Source organism: Coturnix japonica, chromosome 1 (assembly GCF_001577835.2).
Source record: "Coturnix japonica isolate 7356 chromosome 1, Coturnix japonica 2.1, whole genome shotgun sequence".
Classification (NCBI taxonomy): Eukaryota; Metazoa; Chordata; class Aves; order Galliformes; family Phasianidae; genus Coturnix; species Coturnix japonica.
In genome coordinates this window covers 108,939,075-108,965,025 of record NC_029516.1, presented here as the reverse complement: position 1 = coordinate 108,965,025, position 25,951 = coordinate 108,939,075, and the positions used below count along the sequence as shown (strand labels likewise).

Genomic DNA, 25,951 nt, shown 5'->3' with positions numbered 1-25,951 from the left:
GACCCCCAGCTGCCCCTCCCCTGGCACAGCTCCATGCCGTTCCCTCGGGCCCTGTCGCTGTCACACAGAGCAGAGCTCAGCGCTGCCCTCCGCTCCCTGTGAGGAGCTGCTGCCGCCATCAGGCCTCCATCAGCTCCTCTGCTTTGTGCTGAGGAAACTGAGAGCCTCTGTTGCTCCTCATATCTTATCAAACATCAGAGGCCTCCCTGTGAGGCTTGCATTACCCAGAGTTTTGATCTCACTAGTACTTTGGCAATCTGAATACAAAAGTTAAATACACAGGAAATATGGTTTCAGCACTCTTCTTGCTGTAGCAATTAGTTTGTGTTTGCTCAGTATAAGATTCTGTTGCCTTAATCTTGCAAGTTTCAGTCACGCAGATTCTGACAAGAGCATCCTAAATTACCTGTTTCTGATTGTCTTCTGCAGGTGAGCAACCATTCAGATTAAGGACAATTTTATTGGAATTGTATTGACTTGAAGGAATCTATATGAGTTGGACAGTACCCAGTTTTTCTGAGTGTGGTATTTAAGCATCTTTATGAAATCTACTTCTCTGTGAAAAATTTGATTTAGTTCTAGTCATTTTGCTAGTATATAGCAGAAACTTTGTTACAGAGTTGTTGTGTAGATCTGTGTGTTGTCCTTGTTAATGCCAGCTGGCTCTTTTGTGACTTAGGATACATATAAAATAAGTCCTCTGGATTTAGACCTTTTTCTTTGAGTAGGGTTGCAGGTTTGGTCCATCTTTACTGTTGTGTTCTCACTACCTGAGAGGTTTTGGCCCCACCCTTCCACTTGTGTTCCCATCAGATGTTTTCTTCTGGACAGGAAGAAGAGTGCAGGGAAGGAATCACTTCCAGTTTGCATTGAGAGATCCCTGGCAGACTGGAGAAGCCATAACAGAGGTCATCTAATTGTATGCACTAGACAATTTGGAAATCTTACCAAATACGTGTTAAAGTGGTGTTAATTGGTCATTGACAAGCTTTGATTCTTTATTTTATTTTATAACCTAGTACATTCGTAATGTGTTTGTTTAATGTGTATAATCATGTTGGATATTAGGAAAAAATTCCTTCACCAAAATAGTGATCAGGCACTGGAACAGGAACTGGAAAACACTGGAACAGCCCAAGGAGGTGGTTGAGTTACTGTCCATTGGAGATGTTCAAGAACCGTTTAGATATTGTAGTAAGGGACATGGTTTAGCAGGAAATATTGGTGGTAGGTGGATGGTTGGACTGAATGATCTTGGAGGTCTTTTCCAACGTTGGTGATTCTATGATTCTAATTTAACTAGTTATTCTAGGAAAGCAGTTCTCAGAAGCTCATTCAGAGGTTTTTTAATTTTTAATTTTTAATTTTTTTTTTTACAAGTAAGAAGTTGTACCAAGTTGTACCAAGGAATCTGCTTATACTTCAGTTTCTGTTGAGAAATGACTGGGCTATATTGGCAAAACATGTTCGCTGCAAAAACTGGAAAATCTAGGAAAATAGGTGTTCTGTTCACACCCTTTTCACTGTTGATGCTCTTATTGTGACTCTCAGTTAACTCTCTTGTGTGCTACTGGGGCACACAACAGTATTCACTGTTGTTCTTTTAGTATCTAAGATCAAAGGCTCTCAGAAACCTTGCCCAATTTTCCATTGGCTCAGACAAAACTCAATCATAGCTCTTCAGATTGTGTCTTCCAGCAGCAGTATTGCTAAATTAGCAAAGAATGTGACTGTAGCTAAGTGATGTTATTTACTACTACTTTTTTTCCCAGCCTGTTAATAGAGGTTCTTATCACTGTTTCTCTTCATTAGTGTCCCACACATCTTAGCTTCCCAGTGTTATTAGGTGCTTTTGGATTTGATTTCCTTAGCCTTCTATTTGACGATAGTTTGTTGTAAATTTTTAGTACATCTGTGTTGAAGAACGTGTCTGGGGAAAGGAAGAACATGGTTTGAATGGCTTGCTCTGTTTTTTGTCTCTGATTAAAAACAAATAAATAAACTTAAAAAGTCCTGCCCAAGAAAATGTCATAGATGATTGCTGATCTTGGTTTCAGAAAGTCAGTAAGTATTTATCAGCAAAGGAACCATGATGAGTAGGTATGATTGTCTTTAAAAGGTAATGTTTATTAATTTATTTAGTACTAAATGAAATAGAGTATTGTGACATGCAGCCAAAACAACAAAACATGACCTAAGCCTATCTTAGCTATTGAAATTAATTAACACTATGAACTAAAATCTGATTGTTTTTATTCAACCACCATGTTAGGTTGATGTGTTGTAGGGAAGTGCCTTTTCTCCAAGTCTGCCTCTGTCTGTCTTAAATTGTTTCTCTTATTTTATGTCTCCTATCTTCTTGCCTACAGATATTTTGCTGGCAAAGCAAGCTCAGCATCGCTTGAGATACAGATCTAGGTCATTATTCTGCTGCTGCAGAGCACTACTGTTATGCTTTCTACTTATTCCTTTATATCTAGAAACCCTATCACTTTTACTATCACTGTTTTTCAATTTTTTTTTTTCCTTTAGGTTTTTATGTTTGTGTTTAAATCTCAATTTGGGAAGTGAATCAGGAGGATGATTAGTTTAACATCATTGCAAACAGTTCAAAACGTAACTGTCTCATCTACTTAATGTTTCTTCAGGTGAAGCTGGCATTCTCCTATGTCTGCAGAAAGAAATCTATTATAATTTACAGTTGCTCGAATGTTGCTGTTGTAGCAGTGGTGCTGTTTTTTAACAGGCACACATATTGAGGTGGAGCTATTTTGTGAACTGCTTGTGGCTAGTTTGTATTTGGGAATCCCTGACCTACACTAGAACACAGGAATGCATACCTGGAGCTCATCTTTTTCGTTGTACAGTGTTTCAGTGGCAGAACTACAGAAGGGAGGCCCTGTAAGGGTAGGAAAGGGACAGCTGAGGATTAAACATTTCAGATAACCAAGCAGTTGAAAGGGATGGTTAGTTTTTGTCTATATTGTTGTAGCTGCTGTCTTTAAGTGACTGTGCATGCTTTCATAATCAGATGCTCATCTCAGAGGGAAAAAGCCACTGATGTTCTTTTCTTCTTCTCCCCTTTTCCAGGAAGTGAAAGCTTATTGATCCTGGCTGAACAAGTGGAATCACAGAAGAGCCATTCTGCAAGTATGCAGAGAGGAAACGGTGATGTCCCTGAACAAATGGATTTTGTGTCTTTGTGTAATAAAAGAAAGCGATTTGCCCCTGCTCCACTGGGACAGAATGTGGTATGTGTAGCCAGACAGCAGCCCCTTGTTTTGATTCCAGCTTCAATGTTACTGGAAACATCCTTTGTCCTTCCATTTTCAGTGTGTGTTTGATAGTGATATCTGTATTGTATCTGGAAGCTCCTAGCTAGGGTAAAACCTTGTGCTAGATGCTGTACTTTGGATAGAAACTCATGTACACAGAAAAGGAACTTCTGATTTTTCACCTGGATGCTCATATTTTGCAGTAAAAATATCTCTGTTCAGTTTAAGATAAGAGAGTTAGAAGTTGGTGTGAATAGGGGTGGACAGTTCTGATCAAAGACCAATTAGTTAAATTTTCTTCTTGAGGCAGGCCTGAAACTTTGTTCTTGTCAACATGCAAAAGTTAATCTCTTAAATTGTAGAGGTTGGGGCACCTAATGTTTAACAGGGAACTTTCTTTTATAATTCTATTTGTTGTAAAGAGTAAAATTCTTTCTTTTAAGATCAGTCCTCATTAAATGTGACATAAAGGTTTTGTTGGTGGCTTTTTTTTTGGCTTAGATTTTGGTGTGCTTTTGTTTATCTGTTTGGAGGCGGGGGGAGTAGACACAAACACCATTGTGTATAATGGATGGGATCTGCTTCTATCCAGTATAAGAGAAACATCAGCATTGTCCGGATGGTGGCACTGTTGATCCCCATCTAAAAGGAGTTTTCATACAATGCCTTTCAAGTATGAGGCTGCTTCTTTTAGTTTGCAGATGACATTTGTACAGTATCTGTGTGCAGAGTTAAAAACAGTGAAGTAGGATTTTTTTTTTCCCATAGGTTTATTTAAATCAATATAAAAATCTGTGTGGAGCCTCATGTTTACAGCCTGGATAAATAGTATATCATTAACTATACTACTGTATAACTGTATAGCAGGAGCTGTACCTGTATAGCTAGATGAGAAGATTCTGGCCTTAGCATAACCTATTAAAAACAAATATTGCTATTAATATGCAAGAAGTTTATTTTAAAGAAGAATGCAGTATTCTTAAAGTAAAGGTGAGCTGAGTATTCATATGACTTAACTTATAGTTCTTATAATTTACTTATAAGGCTCATGAATAAGATGTCTTTGTTAAATCTGACTGCCTCAGGCCCTTCTGTAGCCAGGGAGATAATACAGCTACAATGGAAAGTGTCTGGGTTGGATCTCTCTCTCGTTTTTTACATACCAAGTTATTTCTGTCTTTTCCCAGGTAAGAACCAGTGAAGGAGAATATGAAGACAGTGAGAGTGTAATTTATGAGTATGAACCAGATTATGAATGTGTAAGTTAACTTTCTTTTGTTTGATTGACTGTGAAGAGTTGTCTTGGTGATGCATGTTTTAGGATAGACTAAAAGAGTATGTGATGTTTGAAGGTGGGATGTGTTGACTTTATGTGGTGACCTAAGGCTGTGTATGTATTGCTGTCTTAAACTTATTTTTCCTACTATTTTATTGAAAAAGGCGAGCGTTGTATCTGAAGCTTCCTGCATTGGAGATCAGCAGAAAACTCTTGCGGAAGTTCTAAGTTATTGCCAGGTATCTCTCTCTTATTTTTTTTCTTTTTTCTTTTTCCCCTCTGTCCTCTCTCTAATGATGCTTAAACCTATTTGGTAACCTGAGGCTTCAGGCTTTCCAGTTGTCCACTGAAATTGTTAAGCCTTCACTTCACTGTGGTGTTTTCAGTGAGACAATTATCTGTTTCTTTTTATTCTGTGCCCTTCATAAAACTGGCATGAATATTTTTCAAATCTTAAGCTTTAATACAAAATAATTTATTGTGAGGACCTTTGCAGTATTGTGAGGACCTTTACAGTAATGGGAAAGATCTGATTGTTGCCAGTGCCCAGCTTTTATAGGTACCAGCCTTGCCAGAAATGTCCCAAAATCTTAGTAGTTTTGTTTTGGCGAGTTTTATTTATATTGATTACTGAAAAAGTAGCTGATAAATTTGAATATCGCTGTACTGAAAATTAAGACCATCCCTTATTCAGAAGAGCGCTTACCTGACTCTGGGGTTGAAGTACTCCAAAGAGTGAAAGGTTCACGTGACAAGCCATGCTTTAGAGAGGATAATTGTGTGTGGCTTGTAACTAAGTATCAATGTCCAGTAAATGTCCTTAGGTATATATATAATTAACAACTCTCTGAACCTTCTGTTGACATGTGTGGGTGTACTAATACCTACTGGTCTCCCATTTGACTTTGAACCACAGATCACACTACCTCTAGACTTGATTGTTCAGCTGATTTCCAGTCTCAGTGCCCATACAAGAGCTTGTTTATGATGAATTTAGGAATAACAGAGGCTTTACTGAATACCAGGCAGCCAGTAATCTCCCCTTACCCATCAGGCTGGTCATTTCATTGCAGAAGTTGGTCAAGCATGGTGAACCAGTGATGAGTGATTAGTCCTGGTTTTTTTATTGTCCTTTGTGTGCCTGGAAATGTTTTCCAGGATTAGCTACTCCATAACCTTTCCTGCAGACTGATGTGTGGCTGATTGACCTGTTGTTTCTTGGGTCCTTTTTCTTGCCTTTCTTGAAGACAGAAGTGATGTTTACTTTCCTCCAGTCATTGGGCACTTCTTCTGGTTGCCATGATTGGTCAACAATATCCAGAGTGGTCTTGCAGCGACATCCATGAGCTTTCTTTGCATTTAAAGCTGCATCCCATCAGGGTCTATGAACTTAAAAATGTCCAGTTTGCTTAAGTGTTCACTGAACTGATCCTCTTCCACCAAGAAGATGTCTTCTTTCCCTTGTCTTTCCCCTGGACTCTGGAACTGGGATTACTGAAGTCTGAGGCAAAGAAGGCTTTCAGTGCTCCTACTCCCTTCCTCGTGTAATGAGGACCTCTGTCTCATTTAGCAGTGGTCTCAAATTTTCCCTAGTCTTAGTTTGGTTATATGTGTGCTTCTAGAACCTCTTCTTGTTGTCTTTGACATTCTTGATCAGATTAAATTCCAATTAGGAGCTTTACAGACAGTATTGTTCTAAATGTGTTTCCCATTAATGATGTAGAGACTTTCAGTGACTGCCTGTGAGCCTTTGACCTGTGTAATTGCAACCTTACTATGGATTTAAATACTATATCATAACAGCTACCTTACTTTAGAGATTGCCGGTAGCTTTGGGCATCTAATTATAAGAAAGACATTGAGGTCCTGGAGCATGTCCAAAGAAGGGCAGTGAAGATGGTGAAGGGTCTGGAACATACATCTTATTATGGAGAGTGGTTAAGGCAGCTGTTCAGCCTGGAGATGAAGAGGGTCAAGAGAGACCTTGTCGATTTCCACAACTCCTGAAAGGAAGCTGTGGTGAGGTGGGAGTTGGCCTCTTCTCCCAGGTAGCAGCGATAGGATGAGAGCAAATGGCCTCAAGTTGCGCCAGCAGGGGTTCAGGTTGGATATTAGGAACAATTTTTTTGAAAGAGTGGTGAGATATTGATTCCGTGGAATGTCAGACAAAATAAAACATATGACAGAAGCATGAAGAACAACCTGTGAGTGCCAACCATGTTAATGTAGCAGGAGGAGTGGGCTTCTCCAAGAATATGTTTACCATTGCTATTTACATGTTGTGTGTAAATTGCTCTTTAATTTACTTACAGAAGGTATTTATTATTTTCTAATCTTGCCCCTTTTCGGGGAGAGAATTTTGCCTTTAATGGAACTCTCTTGATTTAATGGAACTCTCTTCATTACTTCAGATGTAAGTTGGGCTCTTGAGAAACAATCCTGTTTTCACCTCTACTTTTGTTATCAGGCCATGTACGATTCCATTCAGAAACTGGATAAAAAACTTGACCTGCTTCATCGAAAGGTCTCAGAAATGCAGCATACTTGTGCCAGGCCACTGTTACTCAAACCTGTGAGTATTGTAGAAATGATAAATTCACTTTTGGCTTTAATTCCCTCATTTCTTCTGATGCCTATTAAAATATAAAATCCTCTTTTGTTACTAAAAATCAGTAGCAAATTAGTAGGTGTGGATTCCATTTCAATTAATTTGACTTAGATTTCTCATTATATGTCATGAATAATCTTCTGTGTAGTTACTGACCACAGGTCACAGAACTGCCAGTGTCCTCCTTCAAATTCTGGGCACCACCATGAGTGTTTCAAAATTCTGTTTGTATTGTAAAGAATGGGAAGGATTTCTCTAGGTTATCTTACACTTTTGTAAGTTTCTTTCTGCTTTACTAAATAGTGTACTGTCTTGTTGGTTTCTGGGATTAGAGGAGAGTTTATGCATCACAGAATCCACACAGGCTGGTTCTGTTAGCTAATGTTTTTTTGATATCTACAGTGTGTTGTCATCTCCATTACAATACAGAATTATATTTTTCTAATCAAATACCTTTCTTCAGGATTTTTAAAAGACGCACTACTGAGTGCATTACCCACTTTGTTCTTACCTGGTTAATCCTGTTAACTTAAGAAAAAGAGTATTAGTACTTGTGACTGTGTACACATACTTTCTAAAGGGGAAAACAGGTAACTTTTGAAGAAGGTAATTTATTCCATGATGACTTTTCTTTGTCAATAATATTGCAAAGTTTATAATGTGGCAGAAGTAATTCTGGTGTCAAGAAATGTCAAGAGATCAGTAAGGTTATTTGCATCAAGGGGGAGTAAAAGTGATGATGGTCTTTTGCAAGTTAGTTACTAATAAAGTATTACATTTTATTTGGGAAAGTGGTGTTGTTGTTGTCCAAGCTTGTACTGTCCAGTCATCCAAACATGGAAGATTAATGGAACAAACTTGTTGTCAGCCACTACAAGATGCTCTGCATTTCCTCTTTAAAATCATCAGGAATGCTTTCAGTTTTTATAGCTGTATATTGTTACATCTGCCATGGATTAAGGATGTAAGTAAGGAGTTTTGTGATAAAGCACTACATTTTTTTTTTTAGTTGGAGAAACTGACAAACTTTCAGAAAAGTCTTTATTCAGGTGCTAGTTTTTGAATGGCTGGAAGGGTAGAATATGTTCAGACCTCTGATCTAACAACAACAACAAAAAAAAAAACACAACACATCATCTGTATTTGTTAACTCCTATTCATTGGCTGATTTTGAAATCAATTGTATGTCTTAGGGTGCATGTTTTTTATAATGAAAAGACTCCAGGTAACAGTAAGCTCAAGCCATCTCTACCTGTTTTATTTACTCTGGTGTTCACCACTGCAAACAAGATCTGGATATTGAATGCCTTTGGCTAGCAAGCAAATGATGAAGAGACAGCTTGGGCAGAAGATGACTGGCAGGTTAAATGTTTAATGTCTGACCTAAAAATGAGAGTAGAAGAGAGAAGAATAGTGTTGGTTTCCTGACAAAGTTGAATTACTTTAGTGAAGAGTTCTGGACTACTGTGTCCAGTTCAGGGCTCCCCCAGCACAACAAGTATGTGGACATGCTGGGAGAAGTCCAACACTGAGACACAAATGTGATGAAGGGAGCAGACGCTCTCCTATGAGGAGAGCCTGAGAGAACTGGGAATCTTCAGCCTGGAGAAGAGAAGACAGGGAGGGCATCTCATCTGTACGTGTAAAGTTTTGAAGGCAGGATTCAAAGGAGATGGAGCCAGACTCTTTTCATTGTCGCACAGTGACAGGACAAGAGGCAGTGAGCACTAATTGAAATGACAGAGGGACTCTTTACTGATGAGTCAGTGATGAGCACTGACTCAGACTGCCCAGAACAGCTGTAGGGTCTCCTCCTTGGAGATCTTCAAAAGATGTCTGGACGTGGTCCTGGACAACCTACTCTGGATGTCACTACTTGAGCACATGTTGGACCAGATGGACCCAGATGTCCCTCCCAGCCTCATCTATTTTTTGATTCTGTGGCAGTCTATTGCCAATAGCATAATTATTAAACTGTGTTCTTCTTGGTTTGTGAAAGATCAGATGTATCTAATTCAACCTTTTTATTGTTTTCTGAATCACATTTACAGAAACCAGTTGGATTTATATACAGAAGTTCCAGTCATTTGCCCCAAGGAAGAGTAAGAGTACAAAAATCTATGGAAAGGGATTCAAGACTTCATCTCTCTTCATCAGGCCGAGGAAGGCATAACCCAGTTATAAGGGCTGCTTTACATAATAGCCATGTTCAGGTCAATTCCACAACAAATAGTGTTCAACGGACTATGAAACTTGAATCTCAGCAGCCTGTTCTTAGGCAGAGCCCTCCACTCCCCACCATAGTTTCTACACATTCCTTGCATTCACAATTTACAGCAGCTGAAAGCATCCCTGACCTTCTTCCTCAACCAGATCTTTCAGCTACTCTTGAAAGTACTGTCAACACTGCATCATCTCCAGCATCATCATCAGTGATGCCAGCACCATCTGAAACAGGCTTGGGAAATGAAGCAGTGGTGGAGAACTACGGAGACTCATCTGGGAGTGTGAGCATTAGTAAAGAAGTGCCATCTTCATCACTCTCCATCCATCCAAGCTTTGGTGAGTTTCTTTGTAATAAATATGCAGGTGTGTAGGCTAAAAAATTGCTACTAGTGTAAAAAAATTCTGCTCTGAGAAATCTATTCTTCATTATTTAAGAAACATAAAGAAGTTAAACCGGCTGCTTTACAAGCACTTTTATGATGGAATAGTGTTTAGAATTCTTGAAATTAAGGTCTTAGGAATGTTTAATATGCTGGGAATCAATTAAAAAGCTCTGTGCAGTGTGTATGCTGTTACACAGACTAAGACAAGCCTTTGGGTTATTTATGAGACTAAGCCCTTTTATTCTCTCTTAGTATTCTTGATGTAAACTATCTTAGACGTGTGTATTCTGAGTGATACATCCATACTATGCATGTTTCAAAAAACACAACTGCCTGTAAAGTTGAGGCATATGCCTGCGTTACCTGATATGTGTGAAGGAAGTACCTGTTCGCTTCTTACAGAATGTTGTTATTTGGAAAATCTCTTCTTTCCTCCAGTGTTTGGTTTCTTTCAAAATACTGTATTCCATAGAAAATGATGAATTCTTTACATTATTGCGTTACTGTAAGCAGTATATTTAAAAAATATGTATATATAGGAGGCTCGGGAGAGCTTATAGGAGGCTCAAGGGAGACTTTATTGCTATCTAGAACTGCCTGAAAGGGGATTGCGGTGAGGTGTCTCCCAGATAATAGAGATGGGACAAGAGGGAATGGCCTCAAGTTGCACCACAGGAGATTCTCACAGGAGTATTAGGTTGAATTTCTTCTCAGAAACAGTGCTGAGGCACTGGAGCAGGCTGCCCAGGGAGGTGGTGGAGGTGATAAGGAAAGAGTCCATGGGTACAAGTATACTCAGGGATGTGGTTTAGTGGGCAGTATTGGTGGGGGGTGGATGGCTGGACTAGCTGATCATAGAGGTTTTTTTTCCAACCTTAGTGGCTCCATAATACGTATATATTTATTTTTAAAAAATAATTTCTTTGGTTTTGTTTTCCAAAAGAATATGTTGGTGACCCAGTGAGAAATGTGAAAGTCCTTGGAAACTATTTGATGAAAGCTCGGCAAAAGACTAAACCGAAGTATGCAGCCCGCTACTTAGTTCGTGTCTTGTTCCCCAAGGAAGCTTTACGATGTAGCATTGTAGGAGCAAGTACACAAGGGTGGTGTTCACTGGATCCTAATAAAATGGCTGCCATAAGAGGTATGATACCTTTCAAAATACACAGACTTATGTTCTACTTGGTACTTATCAGAATTTTTGATGTAGAATGTGTCCTTTTCGCAAGGATAATCATAGTTGTTGTCCAGCAACTTCTCAACTGCTGAACACTGTTGTGAATATACTTGTTTGTTTGAGAAGTGGTGAAGGTGGGAGGACTTTTAATTTTACCGTTTTAATGTTGTCAGGCCATTTACCTGATATCCTGTAGCACATTATGTGTGAACCCATGCATTTCCTCGTTTCCTACCTAAAAGCTGGCAGGTTGCAGAGACCGTGTTATGTAGTTGCAGCATCAGCATTACTCAGTCTTCTTTTAAAAAAGAGTTTGTACAATAAATTACATCTTTTTCCTAATTCTACCACAAATTATTTAATAGTAAAAGCATTATTGAAACACATCAAAGAGATGTCCGTGTACCTCTTCTGTTTTGAAGCTAAGTAGCACTATGAAATTGAGCTTACTATATCTTTTTAATAAAAGCTAGAACTACAAAGCTCTTAAATGAAGAAGAGTAAACATCAAGCAATTCTGAGCCATCTCTTCTTTCTAAACCGGAAAACTTTTAAATACTGTTTTCTTGTCACAAATCTTAATAAATTTTGTACACTTTATACACAGAATTTCTTGCAGCTAACTTTCCAAACTATGATTTGAGCGAATATGGAAAAGACTGGAAAACATGTATCACACTTGTCAATGCTATGATCCGCTGTTTGCACTCTGAAACAAAAATAAACCAAGTAAGTTGTCTGAAAGTGATAATTTATTAAGTACTAATTTTGAGTTTCCTTGTAAAATTGATTATTTGACTCATTGTATGAGCGCTCTAAATGGTAATTCCTTGGGTTCCATCTTTTGCATTGTTTAACATGTGTCTGCTGTTTGCAGCAGTAGCTCCACGTGGGGAATACTGGAAGCATATTCCTCACATTGCCTTCTTGCTGTTTCCAGACTTCAGTCAACAAGAGATGCATTGACATAGGATACTAAAAGGAAAGTACTATAATTGCTGGCCAGGAGTAGCATCAGATTTGATTGTGAGCTTGAGCACGTAATCGATATTGCTGTTTTCACTGGCTTTCCATGAGTTATTTCCAGTCTTGCATTTCAACTTTATGTTGACTGAAACATCACTCCCCAAAAACCCGTAACTCCATTCACTTCTTCTAATAAGCTTTGTGCAGCTGTATGACTATGTTTTTTCTGTTTCACTTGTGCCTTTGATGGTTGAGATTGAGGACTAACTATATTGTATACATGTGAAATCTGATCTACTCTGAATGGGAAATGAACTGGAAGAAGACTGATAGGCTTTTTCCTGTGCATGCATTAACCTCATTCAATATGTTTCAGGAGATAGCTAATGGGAAAGAGGAATTGGCTGACACTCCAGATACATCTCCTTGCATAGATTTAAATTGCAATGAAGACAGTATAGGAAGTTCTCAAAACTCTCAGAAGGTGACCAGGTCTACCAGTGACAGTCTGCAGAATTCGGGATGGGCTAAGTTCCCGGAATCTTTCCGTACACCTTCAGTCAGGAAACAGAAGCCTCCGGAACCCATGGGTAAATGGAGGAATTTTCATCCTCTGAATTTATGTGTGTTCTCTTTTTAATAAGCAGTAAGAAGCAGAAGGTGCTACTGTAAGAGTTGAGCAAATCTATTTCCCATACAATGTAATTCTCCCTCTTAAGGCACTGGTTTGGTTTCTATATAGTATGTCATCTTAGGAATGAACAGGGATAAGTCAGTTTATGTCCATGACAGGGGGCACTAGGCCCGTGGGCCCCTTGGCCCCTGACAAATGGGAAGGGAAAAAGGGAAAGGGGTAGGGAGATGGGAGCTGGGCTCAAGGAAACAAACAGAGAAGTGGCAACGATCTAAGGAGGAAAACTTATTTTACTAATTACAATCTAATTGAAATTGAGGCTAATAAATCAAGTAAAATAAGAGAGCGGTTTCCAAAGACCAAGAAGCCTACTTTGAAACTGAAGGTGCCATGGCTTGGAAGCACACCCACAATTGCTGCCAGGCAGTGAGAGAGAGAGAGCCAGCGTCACTTCCATGACATGTTTCCCTCTCCGACTGTGAGGTCCTCTGGGACATGTAGTTCTCTGTGCTCCACATAATGTTATAATGTGGAATAACTATAGAAAAATTACAAAACCATGACAGTAGCATATGATACCCATTCAGAGGTTCAAGAAAAAAATGAGCCTTTAGAAATAATTTATATGATTAGATTTGTTTTGGGTCTCTAGCAGATCTATTCCTGCACCTGAGATTTGTTGGGTGACTTTGACGCCACAGACATACTGAAGTATATCTGTATACTTTTAATCATAGGATCACAGGGTTCAAAAGGACATACAAGATCATCTAGTCCAACCATCCTCCCATTACCATTGCTACCACAAGCCACTAAACCATCTCTCGTAGGTCCTCATCCAGACACCTCTTGAACACTGCCAGAGACAGCGACTCCACCACCTCCCTGAGCAGCCATTTCAGTGCCTGACCACTCTCTGAGAGTGCCCTCTTGGCAGCCTGGGCACACTGTCAGCTCATGTTCAGCCGAGCATCAACCAACACTCCCAGGTCCCTTTCCTCTTCACAGTCCTCCAGACACTCAGCCCCAAGCCTATAGCGCTGCATGGGGTTATTGTGGCCAAAGTGCAGGACCCGGCACTTAATAATGTATATACCTGCTTTATATATATATATTTTTAATTTCATATGTGTGCCCCGGTGGCGCAGTGGTAGGAATGTCACGTTGCAGCACCGGAGGCCCGGGTTTGAATCCCCCCTGTGGCGCAAGTGGTAGAAGTGCCGCTCTGCTACACAGGGGCTCGAATCCCAGGGGTTGGACTCGATCTCTAAGGTCCCTTCCAACCCACACGAGACTGTGATACTGTGATACTGTGTAATATATACATATATAAGAACATATAAATAATATTTTTATGTATAATCTTAGTGGTTGCAGCGAAGTCAATTTCAAGTTGCTGTAAAAATATTCACTGTTTTCAGTTTCCACTTAGGGGATCTGAGCACCATTGTAGTAGTGGAAATTTATTTATGTAATTAAAATGGCAACTTCTTTTCACACAGTTTGGAAAGCAATCATCAGTAATGCAGACTACGTCGCTAGCATTGCTGAGATCGTATCAGAATTGCTGTGACACTGTTGTAAAACTGGCACGTTTTTTGACTACTTGGACATCTGCCTACAATCTGCTATATTCTAGAATCCGCTGTGATGTTACAGTTTTGCTCTGATCTTTCCAAGCAAGTGCAGTAGTTTCTGGGGAGAAAATTTTTTGTCTTCTGGTTTTAGTGCAACACTGCCTCTTTGCAGGACAGAAAATGTTGGATAAGAAAAATGCTTCTCTCTCTGTATCCTTTTCAGAACTCCTTGGAAGTCCGTGGCACAATGTTCAGTTGCCCCTCTCAGTCATTTATGTTGCAAAGGGGAAGTCTCGGCCAGAGTTGTCAGCTCGCTACCTCATTCGTCATCTGTTCACTGAAGATGTGCTGGTGAAAAGCAATGTATATGGTAATATTGAACGTGGGATGAGTCCGTTGGACTGCAACAAAATTAATGCCCTCAGAGGTAAGAACAAAATCTCTGTTCAGATGACAAAGGGGGAAATGTTACTACAAGCAGTGGAAATAGTTGAGAGAAAGTTGCTGAATTCATAGTTGGGCACCGCAAGGAAGTCTCCAGAAGACAAACCTAGTTCTTATGGTGGAATTCTGTTTCAACATCTGCTTGAAAGGGCAGCGTACTGGAAGATGGAAGCAATCCTAGGGGATTCTAAAGGATATTGGATTGGAGGTGACTTCTTGATAGAGGTGCTGGATAGGCCAACCAGAAGTAAAGCACATCAGGTTCTAGTGCTCATAACGAGCAAAGCTGGGGTGTGACATTCAGTGTCAGTATTACTTATAGAGACTATGAAATAGTGAACCTCAGGATACTGGGGGTGGTCAAAATGTGTGCGAGTACAGACCTTGTAGCTTTGGAGAGCAGATTTTGGCTTATTCCGGTGACTCGTCACTGGAAGCTTATGGGCCATCAGACAGGAGAGTGGACTAGAACTCATGTCCATTGAAGCTACTGGACTTACTTGGTCTAGAAAAGAAGAATCCGTGGGTATATACCATTCTTCTGCCAGTACGTAAAAGGATTTTATTAATAAAACAGCCTGTCTCTTAGCAGCACTAAATTGAATGCGTGAGGATGAGATCGCAGGCTTAAATAGAAATGAGAGATTGAGACTGCACTTGAGAAGAAGCATTTTCTTCTTGAGGACAGTCAGACTGAGGCGGTGGTTGCTATGTGTGACTGCGCTTTCTCTGTGCTTTTTCCACACCTCAGTGTACAAAGCCCAAAGCAACCTGGTATGACCTCAGTGCTAACCCTGCTTTGGGCAGGAAATTGAGTGAAAGCCTCCCAGGATCCCTTGTAGCCTAACAAAAACTGCATATGTTTCTCTGAAAGTTAATGCCTCCTGCTTATTTCCAGAGAAACTTCCACAAGTACAAAGAAAACAATAACACAATTTGATAGAGGTATTACTTTAGGATTGTAATTGCCAAAGATCCTCTGAAGGAGGGTGTAGACTTGCCAAATACATTCTGAAATGGAGGCTGAGACTTTTTACTTTAGCAATAGAACATCAACACTCTAAGGAACCAAGCCCATGTAAATGGCTCCTTGCTTTCTTTGCACATTTTGTTTTAATGCTTGGACCTTTTTGTCACTGTCAAGTATCTCAAATGGCGGGGAAAAATATTTACTCTCTAATTCTGCTGTTCAGTTCTCATGCTGGACTTAAACTGTTCTGGTAGCATGCACTTGTTTTGATTGAATTACATCCAAGAAGAGAATGCAACTTGCATAAATAATTGATAATTTTCTCTGATATGTTTATTTTTAGACTTTCTTCAAGAGAATTATCCATCCTTTGATCTAAAGGAAACTGGATATGATTGGAAGGCATGCGTGGCTGCCATAAACAGCACAATCCGGAGTCTCAGACATGACCACAAAAAGGCTACAGCTGGAGTCCTTTAAGGTGTCCTCCAACTTGAGGCATGCTATATATATGCCTATGATCAAGGCAGCAGAAGCATGTAGAAATGTGGAGTGGAAGAAAAGGACCTCCGTGAAGGAAGATTAATGGTCAACTAAACTATTGCATTGTGTGTGAGGAGGTAGATTAGCTTCATTCTGATTCAGTGCCACAAAAGCAGCAAAAAAAAACCCCTAAACAAATAGCCCCAGGTTTATGTTTTATCATGATGAAAACTGATGACAGTACTTCTTCAGGGGCATAGTCAGCTGCACAGTGGCATATGTCTATTCAGGTCTGATGTGCACAAGGTGCAAATTTGCTGCAGCTTTCATCTAGATATCTAGAAGATTTGGATCCTGATTCAGATTTAAGAAAGAATAATTTACATTATCTTCTTGTGCTTGGACCTCCAGTTAACACTGTAAGGACCTGTGCTACATAATCTTCATATGCAGTCAGAGATGAGCACCATCAGTGGTACTCTTTCTCAAGCTCACAGTCATAGCTTTTAATGTTCAGGCCTGTGGTTGCTGGTTTATAGGGTTAGGTATATTTCTTCTATTGTCTGGTTATGCAGCTGTTCTGAAGGCTTTTTGTCCTGTCTTTGTTAACTTGAATTGTGAAAGATGTGCAGTAATTATTCCTGCCCTTGCTTGCTCTTCCACAGAACACTGAGATTTATGACTGGACTGAACTAAAAAAAAAATAAAACCTCATTTTGAAAATTACTAGGATATTACTAGGAACTCAAAAAATACCTATCTAAAAATAAATGGCTTCATGTATATTTAATTTCTTATGTGGTTGGTTAACATAAGCTGGCTGCCCAGCAATCCCAAAGTTGCTCTTTCTTTCCCCATACTTAACATAACTGGAGGCAAAGGTTCCATGGTTTGGTGTTGTGATTTTTTTGTTTCTTTCTGTTGTTAGCTATAGGATAAAATTAGTGAGGATACTGGTACTTGCTTTGACTTCTATTTATAATAAAAAGGCCATTTCTTATGCACAGCATAGAATCAGTTTTCTTACTGTAAGTTAGGATATGCAATGGCCTTATCAAATAGGAAATTAGTAAGTTTCCCTTACCAGTTCCTTGCTGACATTTTCTGTAGGAATTAAGAAATAGGCTGAATTGATTTATTTTTTTTTTTCAATAGAGATATTGTACTGGTGTTAGTCAATAACACAAGAACATTTGTTCTTCTGGTTTACTTCTGACATTCAGCTGTTACTGTCCTACACAATGTTGTTTGCAAATGCAAAGAACTTTATATTGTGCTTAGAGATTACTAGTTCCAAACAAACCCGAAGCAAAAAAAAAAGCCAAAAATGCTTATATTTTTTCAGTAGCTCTATCAGACTTTTTAACTGTCACTCATGGATTGGAACAGTAGAATGATGTATTTATTGAATGATCTGTCTGGCACTGAAATCTGTTGGTGTGGTGCATACCTCTTGATTCCACGTTGAAAAGAGTAATTGAATAAAAGTAAAGAGTTTTCTTGGTTCTGTTAGAAATGTATCACTTTTTGCTAACTTTTATAATATAAAATTAAGATATTTTGCACTTAGGAAAAGTATTTTACGAATAAAACTATCATTTAGCTCCTAGCCTAAGTATTCGTGTGCTGAGTATTTCTTGCGTCGTGGACCTGCAGTTCAGGTGCAGCTGCATCTGCAGAGATTCCTGTGAGCTGCTGTTGAGAACCAGCGCTTGGAGGAGATCTGGCTGAGGTGAGGTGACCACAACATTTAGACTGCCTTCACTGATTTAGTAAACCAAAGAATGAAGTCTTGGACTTAACTGTCAGTTACAGCTTTGTGGAGGTTATCTGAAAAAGATTTCCACAAAAGCATAGGAGTTGGGTAAAACTGTTAAGAAATCCCCTTGAAGTTGTGCATTTGTAGTAGAGTATGTCTTATTAACACAGTGGCATCAGTTCTGAATTGCTCCATTTTCAAGGTCTAAAACAGAGCGGGAGGGTAATCTGTTCACTTGAAAGGTTGAGAATTAATCTTCGGTCCTTTTTTGTTTGTTTTGAAAACAAAGACCTTTCCAGTAGGTGTTGGGGTGACTGACAGCTTCTCTGTATCAGGTCATCCCTTTGCACTTGGCACTAAGTGTACTACAGAGACCATATCTCCCTCTGCAGTATGTAGGGAGCTGGATTGGGTAGGACCATTTCCATAGATAGATCCTCAAGTACTGGCCAACCAGGTGGCTTCAGTCAGAAGCTTTTCCCAGTGCTTAAATGTTCCGCCACCCATTGCTTTCAGCATAGTTTTTAACAACCCATTGCATCATGCAATTTCAACAGTAGCTGGTGCTTGACAGGGGATATGATAAATGTACTCAGTGCCATGATCTTTGGCCCAAGTATTTACAAGGGAATTTTCTAAATGAGTATTTTTAATCGTATTTTGCAGTAAAAATATCTCTGTGCAGTTTAAGATAACAGAGTTGGAAGTTGGTGTGAATAGGGGCTCACTGGTGGACAGTTCTGATCAAAGACCAATTAGGGAAATTTTTTCTTGAGGCAGGTCTGAAACTTTTTTCTTGTCAACATTCAAAAGTTAATCTCTTAAATTGTAGATGCTGGGGCACCTAATGTTTAACAGGGGACATCCTTATTATAGACTCTGAGGTGGGGGGAAGGGGGGGGGAAGGAATGGGGGGGAGTAGACACAAACACCATTGTGTATAATGGATGGGATCTGCTTCTATTTAGTAAAAGAGAAACATCAGCATTGTCCGGCTGGTGGCACTGTTGATCCCCATCTAAAAGGAGTTTTCATGCAATGCCTTTCAAGTATGAGGCTGCTTCTTTTAGTTTGCAAATGACATTTTTACAGTATCTGTGTGCAGAGTTAAAAACAGTGAAGTAGGATTTTTTTCCCATAGGTTTATTTAAATCGATATAAAAATCTGTGTGGAGACTCATGTTTACATAAGGCTGGATAAATAGTATATCATTAACTATACTACTGTATAACTGTATAGCAGGAGCTGTACCTGTATAGCTAGATGAGAAGATTCTGGCCTTAGCATAACCTATTAAAAACACATATTGCTATTAATATGCAAGAGGCTTATTTTAAAGAAGAATGCAGTATTCTTAAAATAAAGGTGAGCAGATTTTATGATGTTTTTTCATCAGTATTTCACATTCATAGCATCATGCCATGGTGGGAGTTGAAGAGTTAATGTGGCAGCTCTGTTTTCTGAAGAATGAACCATGGCTCCCAGGAAAAGACATGGCACTCCCAGAAGGCTTCATTTTGTTATTTTCTGTCTTCCAGGGGGAGGGAGAAGATAAAGGAATGGATAGGTCACAGGATCGCTCTCTTTTCTGCTCCTCAGCTGTCAATACAGCAGCAGGTCAGCATAAGACCTGGTATCAGAAGACTCTTTCTTTCTCTCTCTCTCTCTCATTTATGTGATTTATAAGCTTCAGTCTCAATTGAGTTCTATTTCACTGCTATCATTAGTAAACTAAGGTTTTTTTTCCTCTGATCATTGCCACTGTTCTTCTTTCATCGAGGCCTGTCTTCCCACATCCCCAACCTTTTCTTGGGTGTGGGCCATGGGTCTGTCACCTTCCTGTAACAGAGACAGATTAGATCTGTACTGTTTAGATCAAACTGTAACACCTGGAAACACAGTTGAGGGAGCTTTAATACATGTTACTCTGCTGCAGAATAAATAATGGACCTTGCTTAAGTTTATCTGTGTTTTTGTCTGAGAATTTGGGTCTTTACAACAATGTGTAGATTGCAGGGTAAGTAATGCCTCCTATTTATTTCCATGGAAACTGCAACAGCTACAAAGAGCACAATAACACTGCGATAAAGCACATTTTGTCAGACTGCCCCTCTGCTGCCACATGTCACACAGCAACAAAGTGTAACAGAATACTGATGGGAAGGTTTAACATCTACTGCCATACCACCAACACCCATCTCTGATGTCCTGATGCACATAATAAAATAGCAAGTATTTCTTTTGGAGACTTCATGCTTTGAAAGTGTTTGTACCTGGTTGCTTAAGTAAGACAACATACATTTTTAACACCTGAGGAAAATGCGTTAACCAGATGTTCACCTTTTTGTCTGTGATAATTAAAAACATGGATACAATTGATTTCATCGCCAGGTTCTGAAAGGTCTGGCTGAGTTGATTTATCAATACGCCAGTTATGCATGCTCCCACGCTCATCTTCTTTCTACAATCACATAATGGTTGAGGTTGGAAGGGACCTCTGGAGGTCGTCTGGTCCATCCTCCCTGCTCAAGTAAGACCACCCAGATAAAACTGACTGGAAAACATTAGAACACTATAGGGATGAAGATTCCAGAACCTCTCTGGACATCCTAGTGCTAGTGCTCTGTCATCTGCCCAATAAATAAGTATTTCCTGATTTCAAAAGGGACCTCTTGTGTTCCAGTTTGTACTCATTTCCTCTTGTCCTGGCTCTGGGCACCAATGAAAAAGAGTCTGTCTCAACCCTCTTTGCAGTCATCCTTCAAATATTTATATGCACTGATAAAATCATCCTGAGTACAACCTCTCTTGATCTCTCCTCACTGGAGAAATGCTCCTCACTGGTATCACTCCTACTAATGCAGCCCTAGATACTCTTCACCTTCTCTGCAACACAGCCGTGCTTTTGTCTCTACTTGGTGTCTTTCTGGATCTCCCAGTGTTTATCCACAAAGCTGCTTTCTGGCTATGTGGTTTTCAACTTGTACTACACTGATGCCTGAAGCTGTTCCTCCCTAGCTCCAGGATTTTGCACTTCTTGTTGAACTTGACGTTAATGTCAGCATATTTTTGCAGTCTTTCCAGGCCCCTCATGGTGGCAGTATGACCCTTTGGTGTATCAGCCATTCCTTCAAACTATTGTAGGTACATTCTTCTCCATCACCCACATTGTGAACGAGGATGTTAAACAGAATGGACCTGCTATAGATCTTTGGGGATACACTGAGATTTATTGGTCTCCAATTTGAGACCCTGAAGCATGTCCAAAGGACAGTGAGGCTGGTGAAGGGCCTGGAGTATAAGTCTTATTATGGGGAATGACTGAGGGAATTGGGATTGTTTAGACTGGAGAAGAAGAGGCTCAAGGGAGACATTATAGCTCTCCACAACTGTCTGAAAGCAGATTGTGGTGAAGTGGTGGTCAGTTTCTTCTCCCAAGGGAAAATGTGGTAGGACAAGAAGGAATGGCCTTGGGTTGTGCCAGAGGGATTCAGGTTGGACATTAGGAAAAATTTCTTCTCTGAAAGAGTGGTGAGGTATTGGAACAGGCTGCTCAGGAAAGTGATGGAGTCACCATTTCTGGAGGGGTTCAAAAAATACGTAAGAAACATGTAGATGTGGCACTGAGGGACATGATTTGTGGGCCTGGTGGTGATGGGTTGACAGCTGGACTAGCCAATCATAGAGGTCTTTTCTAACCTTAATGATTCCATGTAATGCTAAATAAAGTAAAACATATGACAGAAGCAAAGACAACAACCTGTAACTGCCAGCCATGTTAATGTAGCAGGAGGAGTGGGCTTCTGATTTAATGGAACTCTCTTGATTACTTCAGATGTAAGTTGGGCTCTTGAGAAACAATCCTGTTTTCACCTCTACTTTTGTTATCAGGCCATGTACAATTCCATTCAGAAACTGGATAAAAAACTTGACCTGCTTCATTGAAAGGTCTCAGAAATGCAGCATACTTGTGCCAGGCCACTGTTACTCAAACCTGTGAGTACTGTAGAAATGATAAATTCACTTTTGGCTTTAATTCTCTCATTTCTTCTGATGCCTACTAAAAAATAAAATCCTCTTCTGTTACTAAGAAGAAAATCAGTAGCAAATTAGTAGGTGTGGATTCCATTTCAATTACTTTGATTTAGATTTCTCATTATATGTCATGAATAAAATTTCCTGAGCTGATAGATTTTTGAAGGTGTAAGCATAGAATATGATCAGGCCTCTTATTAAACAACAACAAAAAAACACCATCTGTATTTGTTAACTCCTGATCATTGACTTATTTTGAACTAGAATCTATGTTTTAGGGTGCTTGTTTTTCATAACGAAGTGACTCCAGGTAACAGCTGGACCCATCTCTGTCCATTTCTGTTGCTGCAGAGTGCCACTGCAGATAAAATCTGGATATTGAATGCCTTCAGCTAGCAAATAAATAATGAAGGGACAGCATGGACAGGTGAATTGTTTTAGTTCTTCCTTTATTAAAAAAAAGCTAACATGACAGTGCGTATTTCTTAAAAATTCATTGGACAGAGAGTCAACAACTGCCTAATTTTTAGTTTTATTTTGCCTATTAATTTTATTTCCACTAAATATGAGCCTTCACAAAGATGCCTTTTGCATTATATATTTGGCTTTTCAGAATGCCATTGTGCCAGCAACCCAGGTGTAAAAAGCTTGAGAAACTTTCAACCAGACCAGATGAGTGATTGAAGTCTAAACTAAATATGAGAATAAAAGAATAAAAGAAATATGAATAGTGTTGGTTACACGACAAAGATGAATTACTTTAGTGAAGAGTACTGGACTACTGTGACCAGTCCTGTGCTCCCCCAGCACAACAAGTATGTGGACATGCTGGGAGAAGTCCAACACTGGGCTACAAAAGTGATAAAGGGAGCAGACACTTCTCCTGTGAGGAAAGGCTGAGAGAGCCTGGAATCTTCACCTTGGACAAGAGAAGACACAGAGATCTCATCTATGTGTATAAATTCCTGAAGGCAGGATGCAAAGGCGAGGGAGCCAGACTCTTTTCAGTGGTGCGCAGTGACAGGACAAGAGGTAATGAGCACGAATTGAAATGCCAGAGAGATTATTTACCTGTGTGTGTCTCCTCCTTGGAGATCTTCAAAAAATGTCTGGATGTGGTCCTGGACAACCTGCTTTGAATGTCCCTACTTGAGCACATGTTGGACCAGAAGGACCAAAAACGACTAAACCAAAGTATGCAGCGCGCTACTTAGTTTGTGTTTTGTTCCCCAAGGAAGCTTTATTTTGTAGCATTATAGGAGTCAGTACACAAGGGCAGTGTTCACTGGATCCTAATAAAATGACTGCAATCTGAGTATGATACCTTTCAAAATGTGAAGAATAATGTTCTACTTCGTACTTATCAGAGTTTTTAATGTAGAATGTGTCCTTTTCTCAAGGATAATCACAGAATCACAGAATGACCCTGGTTGGAAGGGACCTCAAGGATCATGAAGTTCCGACCCCACCACCACAGGCAGGGCCACCAACCTCCCCACTTACTTGACCAGGCTGCCCAGGACCCCATCCAATCTGTGCACTCAATTCCATCACTGATGTCACTGATAAAGATTTTAAAGAGCACCAGTCCCAGGGCAGACTCCTGGGGGACACCACTATGCAGTTGCGGCATCAGCATTACTCAGTCTTCTTTTAAAAAAAGTTTGTACAATAAATTACATCTTTTTCCTACTTCTACTACAAATTACTTAAAAGTAACTATTTTACTTAATAGTAAAAGTATTATTGAAACACATCAAAGAGATGTTAGTATACCTCTCCTGTTCTGAAGCACTACGAAACAGAGCTTCCCATCTCTTTTTAATAAAAGCTAGAACTACAAAGCTCTTGAATGAAGAAGAGTAAACATCAAGCAATTCTAAGCCGTCTCTTCTTTTTAAAGCAGAAGACTTCTAAATACTGTTTTCTTGTCACGAATCTTAACAAATTTTGTACGTTTTATACAAATTTTATAAGAATTTCTTGCAGCTAACTTTCCAAATTATGATTTGAGCGAATATGGAAAAGACCGGAAAACCTGTATCACACATGTCAATGCTATGATCCACTGTTTGCACTCTGAAACAATAATAATCTGATGTCAGTGAGTGATGCCGTTTTTTCCACATGGACGAGTTTACACACCTGTGCCTCACACACACTTCCATGTCAGATGCCATTTTGTCAGACTGCCCCTCTGCTGCCATCTGTCACATGGCAACAACATACAAAGGGATACTGGCGCTTGAGAAGGTCCAATCTCTACTGCCATACCATCAGCATCTGCCTCTGACATCATGGCCTAACACAGTAGAATTGGAGATGTTGCTTTCAGAACAGCCCTCATATTTCCTTGTAGAAATATGGGCAGTTCTGCCATTTCTTCAGCCGACACAAATCCACAATGTCCTTAGGAAATAAGCATTATTTGTTCTGTTTGCAAATCCTACTCCAGAATCAGAAAGGATATGTTGTGGCTGGAGTTGTTTTTTACCTTTTGCAAGATACTACTTTTAACCCAGCATTAAGAGTTCTGGAATAGACTCACAGCATGGTTCATGAAGAAGAAAACTGCTTATCAGAAATTAAAACAAAACAAAACAAATCTGATCTTAAAACCATTTTAGATGTGAAAGATAGAAAGGTACTGCAGTCTTACCTTATTTACTCTTTTCCTACGTAAGTCAAGTATTTGTTTACTGTACTGTAACAAGATTGGTAAGGAAGACATTCTTGCTGCTTTTCTGACACTGTTGTTTCTCTGCAGTTGTGTTGTCTTAAGTTGCTGTGTTTTAGTTTAGTGACTTTAGGTTGGAAAAGACCCTCCTGATCCCATGTTTCTGAAGGATGGAGCAAAGTCAGCTCAGGTAATTGATGTAATTGCCAAAGATCCTCTGAAGGAGGGTGTAGACTTGACAAATACATTCTGAAATGGAGGCTGAGACTTTTTGCTTTAGCAGTAGAATATCAACACTTCTAAGGAACAAAGCCCATGTAAATGGCTCCTTGCTTTCTTTGCATATTTTGTTTTAATGCTTGGACCTTTTTGTCACTGTCAAGTATCTCAAACGGAGGGGAAAAATATTTGCTCTCTAATTCTGCTGTTCAGTTCTCATACTGGACCTAAACTGTTCTGTTCTGGTAGCATGCGCTTGTTTTGATTGAATTACATCCAAGAAAAGAATGCAACTTGCATAAATAATTGATAATTTACTCTGATATATTTATTTTTAGACTTTCTTCAAGAGAATTACCCATCCTTTGATCTAAAGGAAACTAGATATGATCTGAAGGCATGCGTGGATGCCATGAACAGCACAGTCAGCAGTCTCAGATGTGACTATAAAAAGGCTACAGCTGAAATCCTACAGCGAATCTTGGCAGTGCATCCAAATGGAAGTCCCCCAGAGAGACCCTCTTCTGTAAAGCCATGTGGAAGTGACACTATCAGTCTCATAGACAAACTATCCTAACAGCTGTCTCAAACCTTAATTTAGCAGGTTCTTCTATATCCTACACTGCTGGCAGCAGAAAATAGTATATTTCATGAGATCAAGATTACCAGAAGATTTAGTTATCCCAGTTCCTCTTTTCCCTGTGTGTATGGGTGATGTGCTCTTTCCTGAAGGCACCTTCTTTCCATAATTCATTGATGGTTCAATGTTAGGAGGGATTTCTTTCCTCAGAGAGTGGTGAGGTACCTGCATGAAAGGAAATGGGAGATGCTAACTTTAAATGCCATCCAGACTGTGTAGATAATTAGCACTGTTTCTTTCTTTTTTTTGTTATTTTCTTTTGCTGAGTGGTGAGGTGACATCATAGCACTACTCAATGCCAACGCTGGCTGCTCCCGAGCAGGCTGAAGGGCTCTAGCTCCATCTACCGAGGGCCAAAAGCTTTGCCAGAAATGAGGGAAGCTCTCTGAAAGAATTGCTAGCTGTTCAGGTGGAAAGCATCTTTAAGAACACGGGTTTATTGCTCTTGCTAAACAGATAAAGTTTCTTTTTCAACCAAGCTTCATCTTGTTAAGATACATATTTTCATTTTAAAGTGATTTAATTTAGAATTTTACTTGCTTGGTGAGATAATTTTTTTTGGTTTTGCTCAAGGTGTACAGATACTATAACCTGTAACAAC

At 39.5% G+C, this 25,951-nt stretch overlaps 1 protein-coding gene across 2 annotated transcripts; it reads left to right on the top strand.

The window, feature by feature from the left end:
- Window positions 1-135: 135 nt before the first annotated feature.
- Window positions 136-25,302, top strand: BEND2 (BEN domain containing 2). Of its 2 annotated transcripts, none has more exons than XM_015886020.2 (11): window positions 136-429; window positions 3,091-3,251; window positions 4,463-4,534; window positions 4,716-4,790; window positions 7,019-7,123; window positions 9,211-9,721; window positions 10,712-10,912; window positions 11,553-11,674; window positions 12,288-12,501; window positions 14,346-14,549; window positions 25,049-25,302. In XM_015886020.2, the coding sequence occupies exons 2-11, from the start codon at window positions 3,153-3,155 to the stop codon at window positions 25,285-25,287; spliced, it is 1,842 nt and encodes a 613-aa protein (XP_015741506.1). In that variant the 5' UTR covers window positions 136-429; window positions 3,091-3,152; the 3' UTR covers window positions 25,288-25,302. The 2 variants fall into 2 exon arrangements, with proteins under 2 accessions (XP_015741506.1, XP_015741515.1); XM_015886029.2 differs by lacking the exon at window positions 25,049-25,302 and adding an exon at window positions 15,880-17,634 and having other exon boundaries at window positions 142-429.
- The last annotated feature ends 649 nt before the right edge of the window (window positions 25,303-25,951 follow it).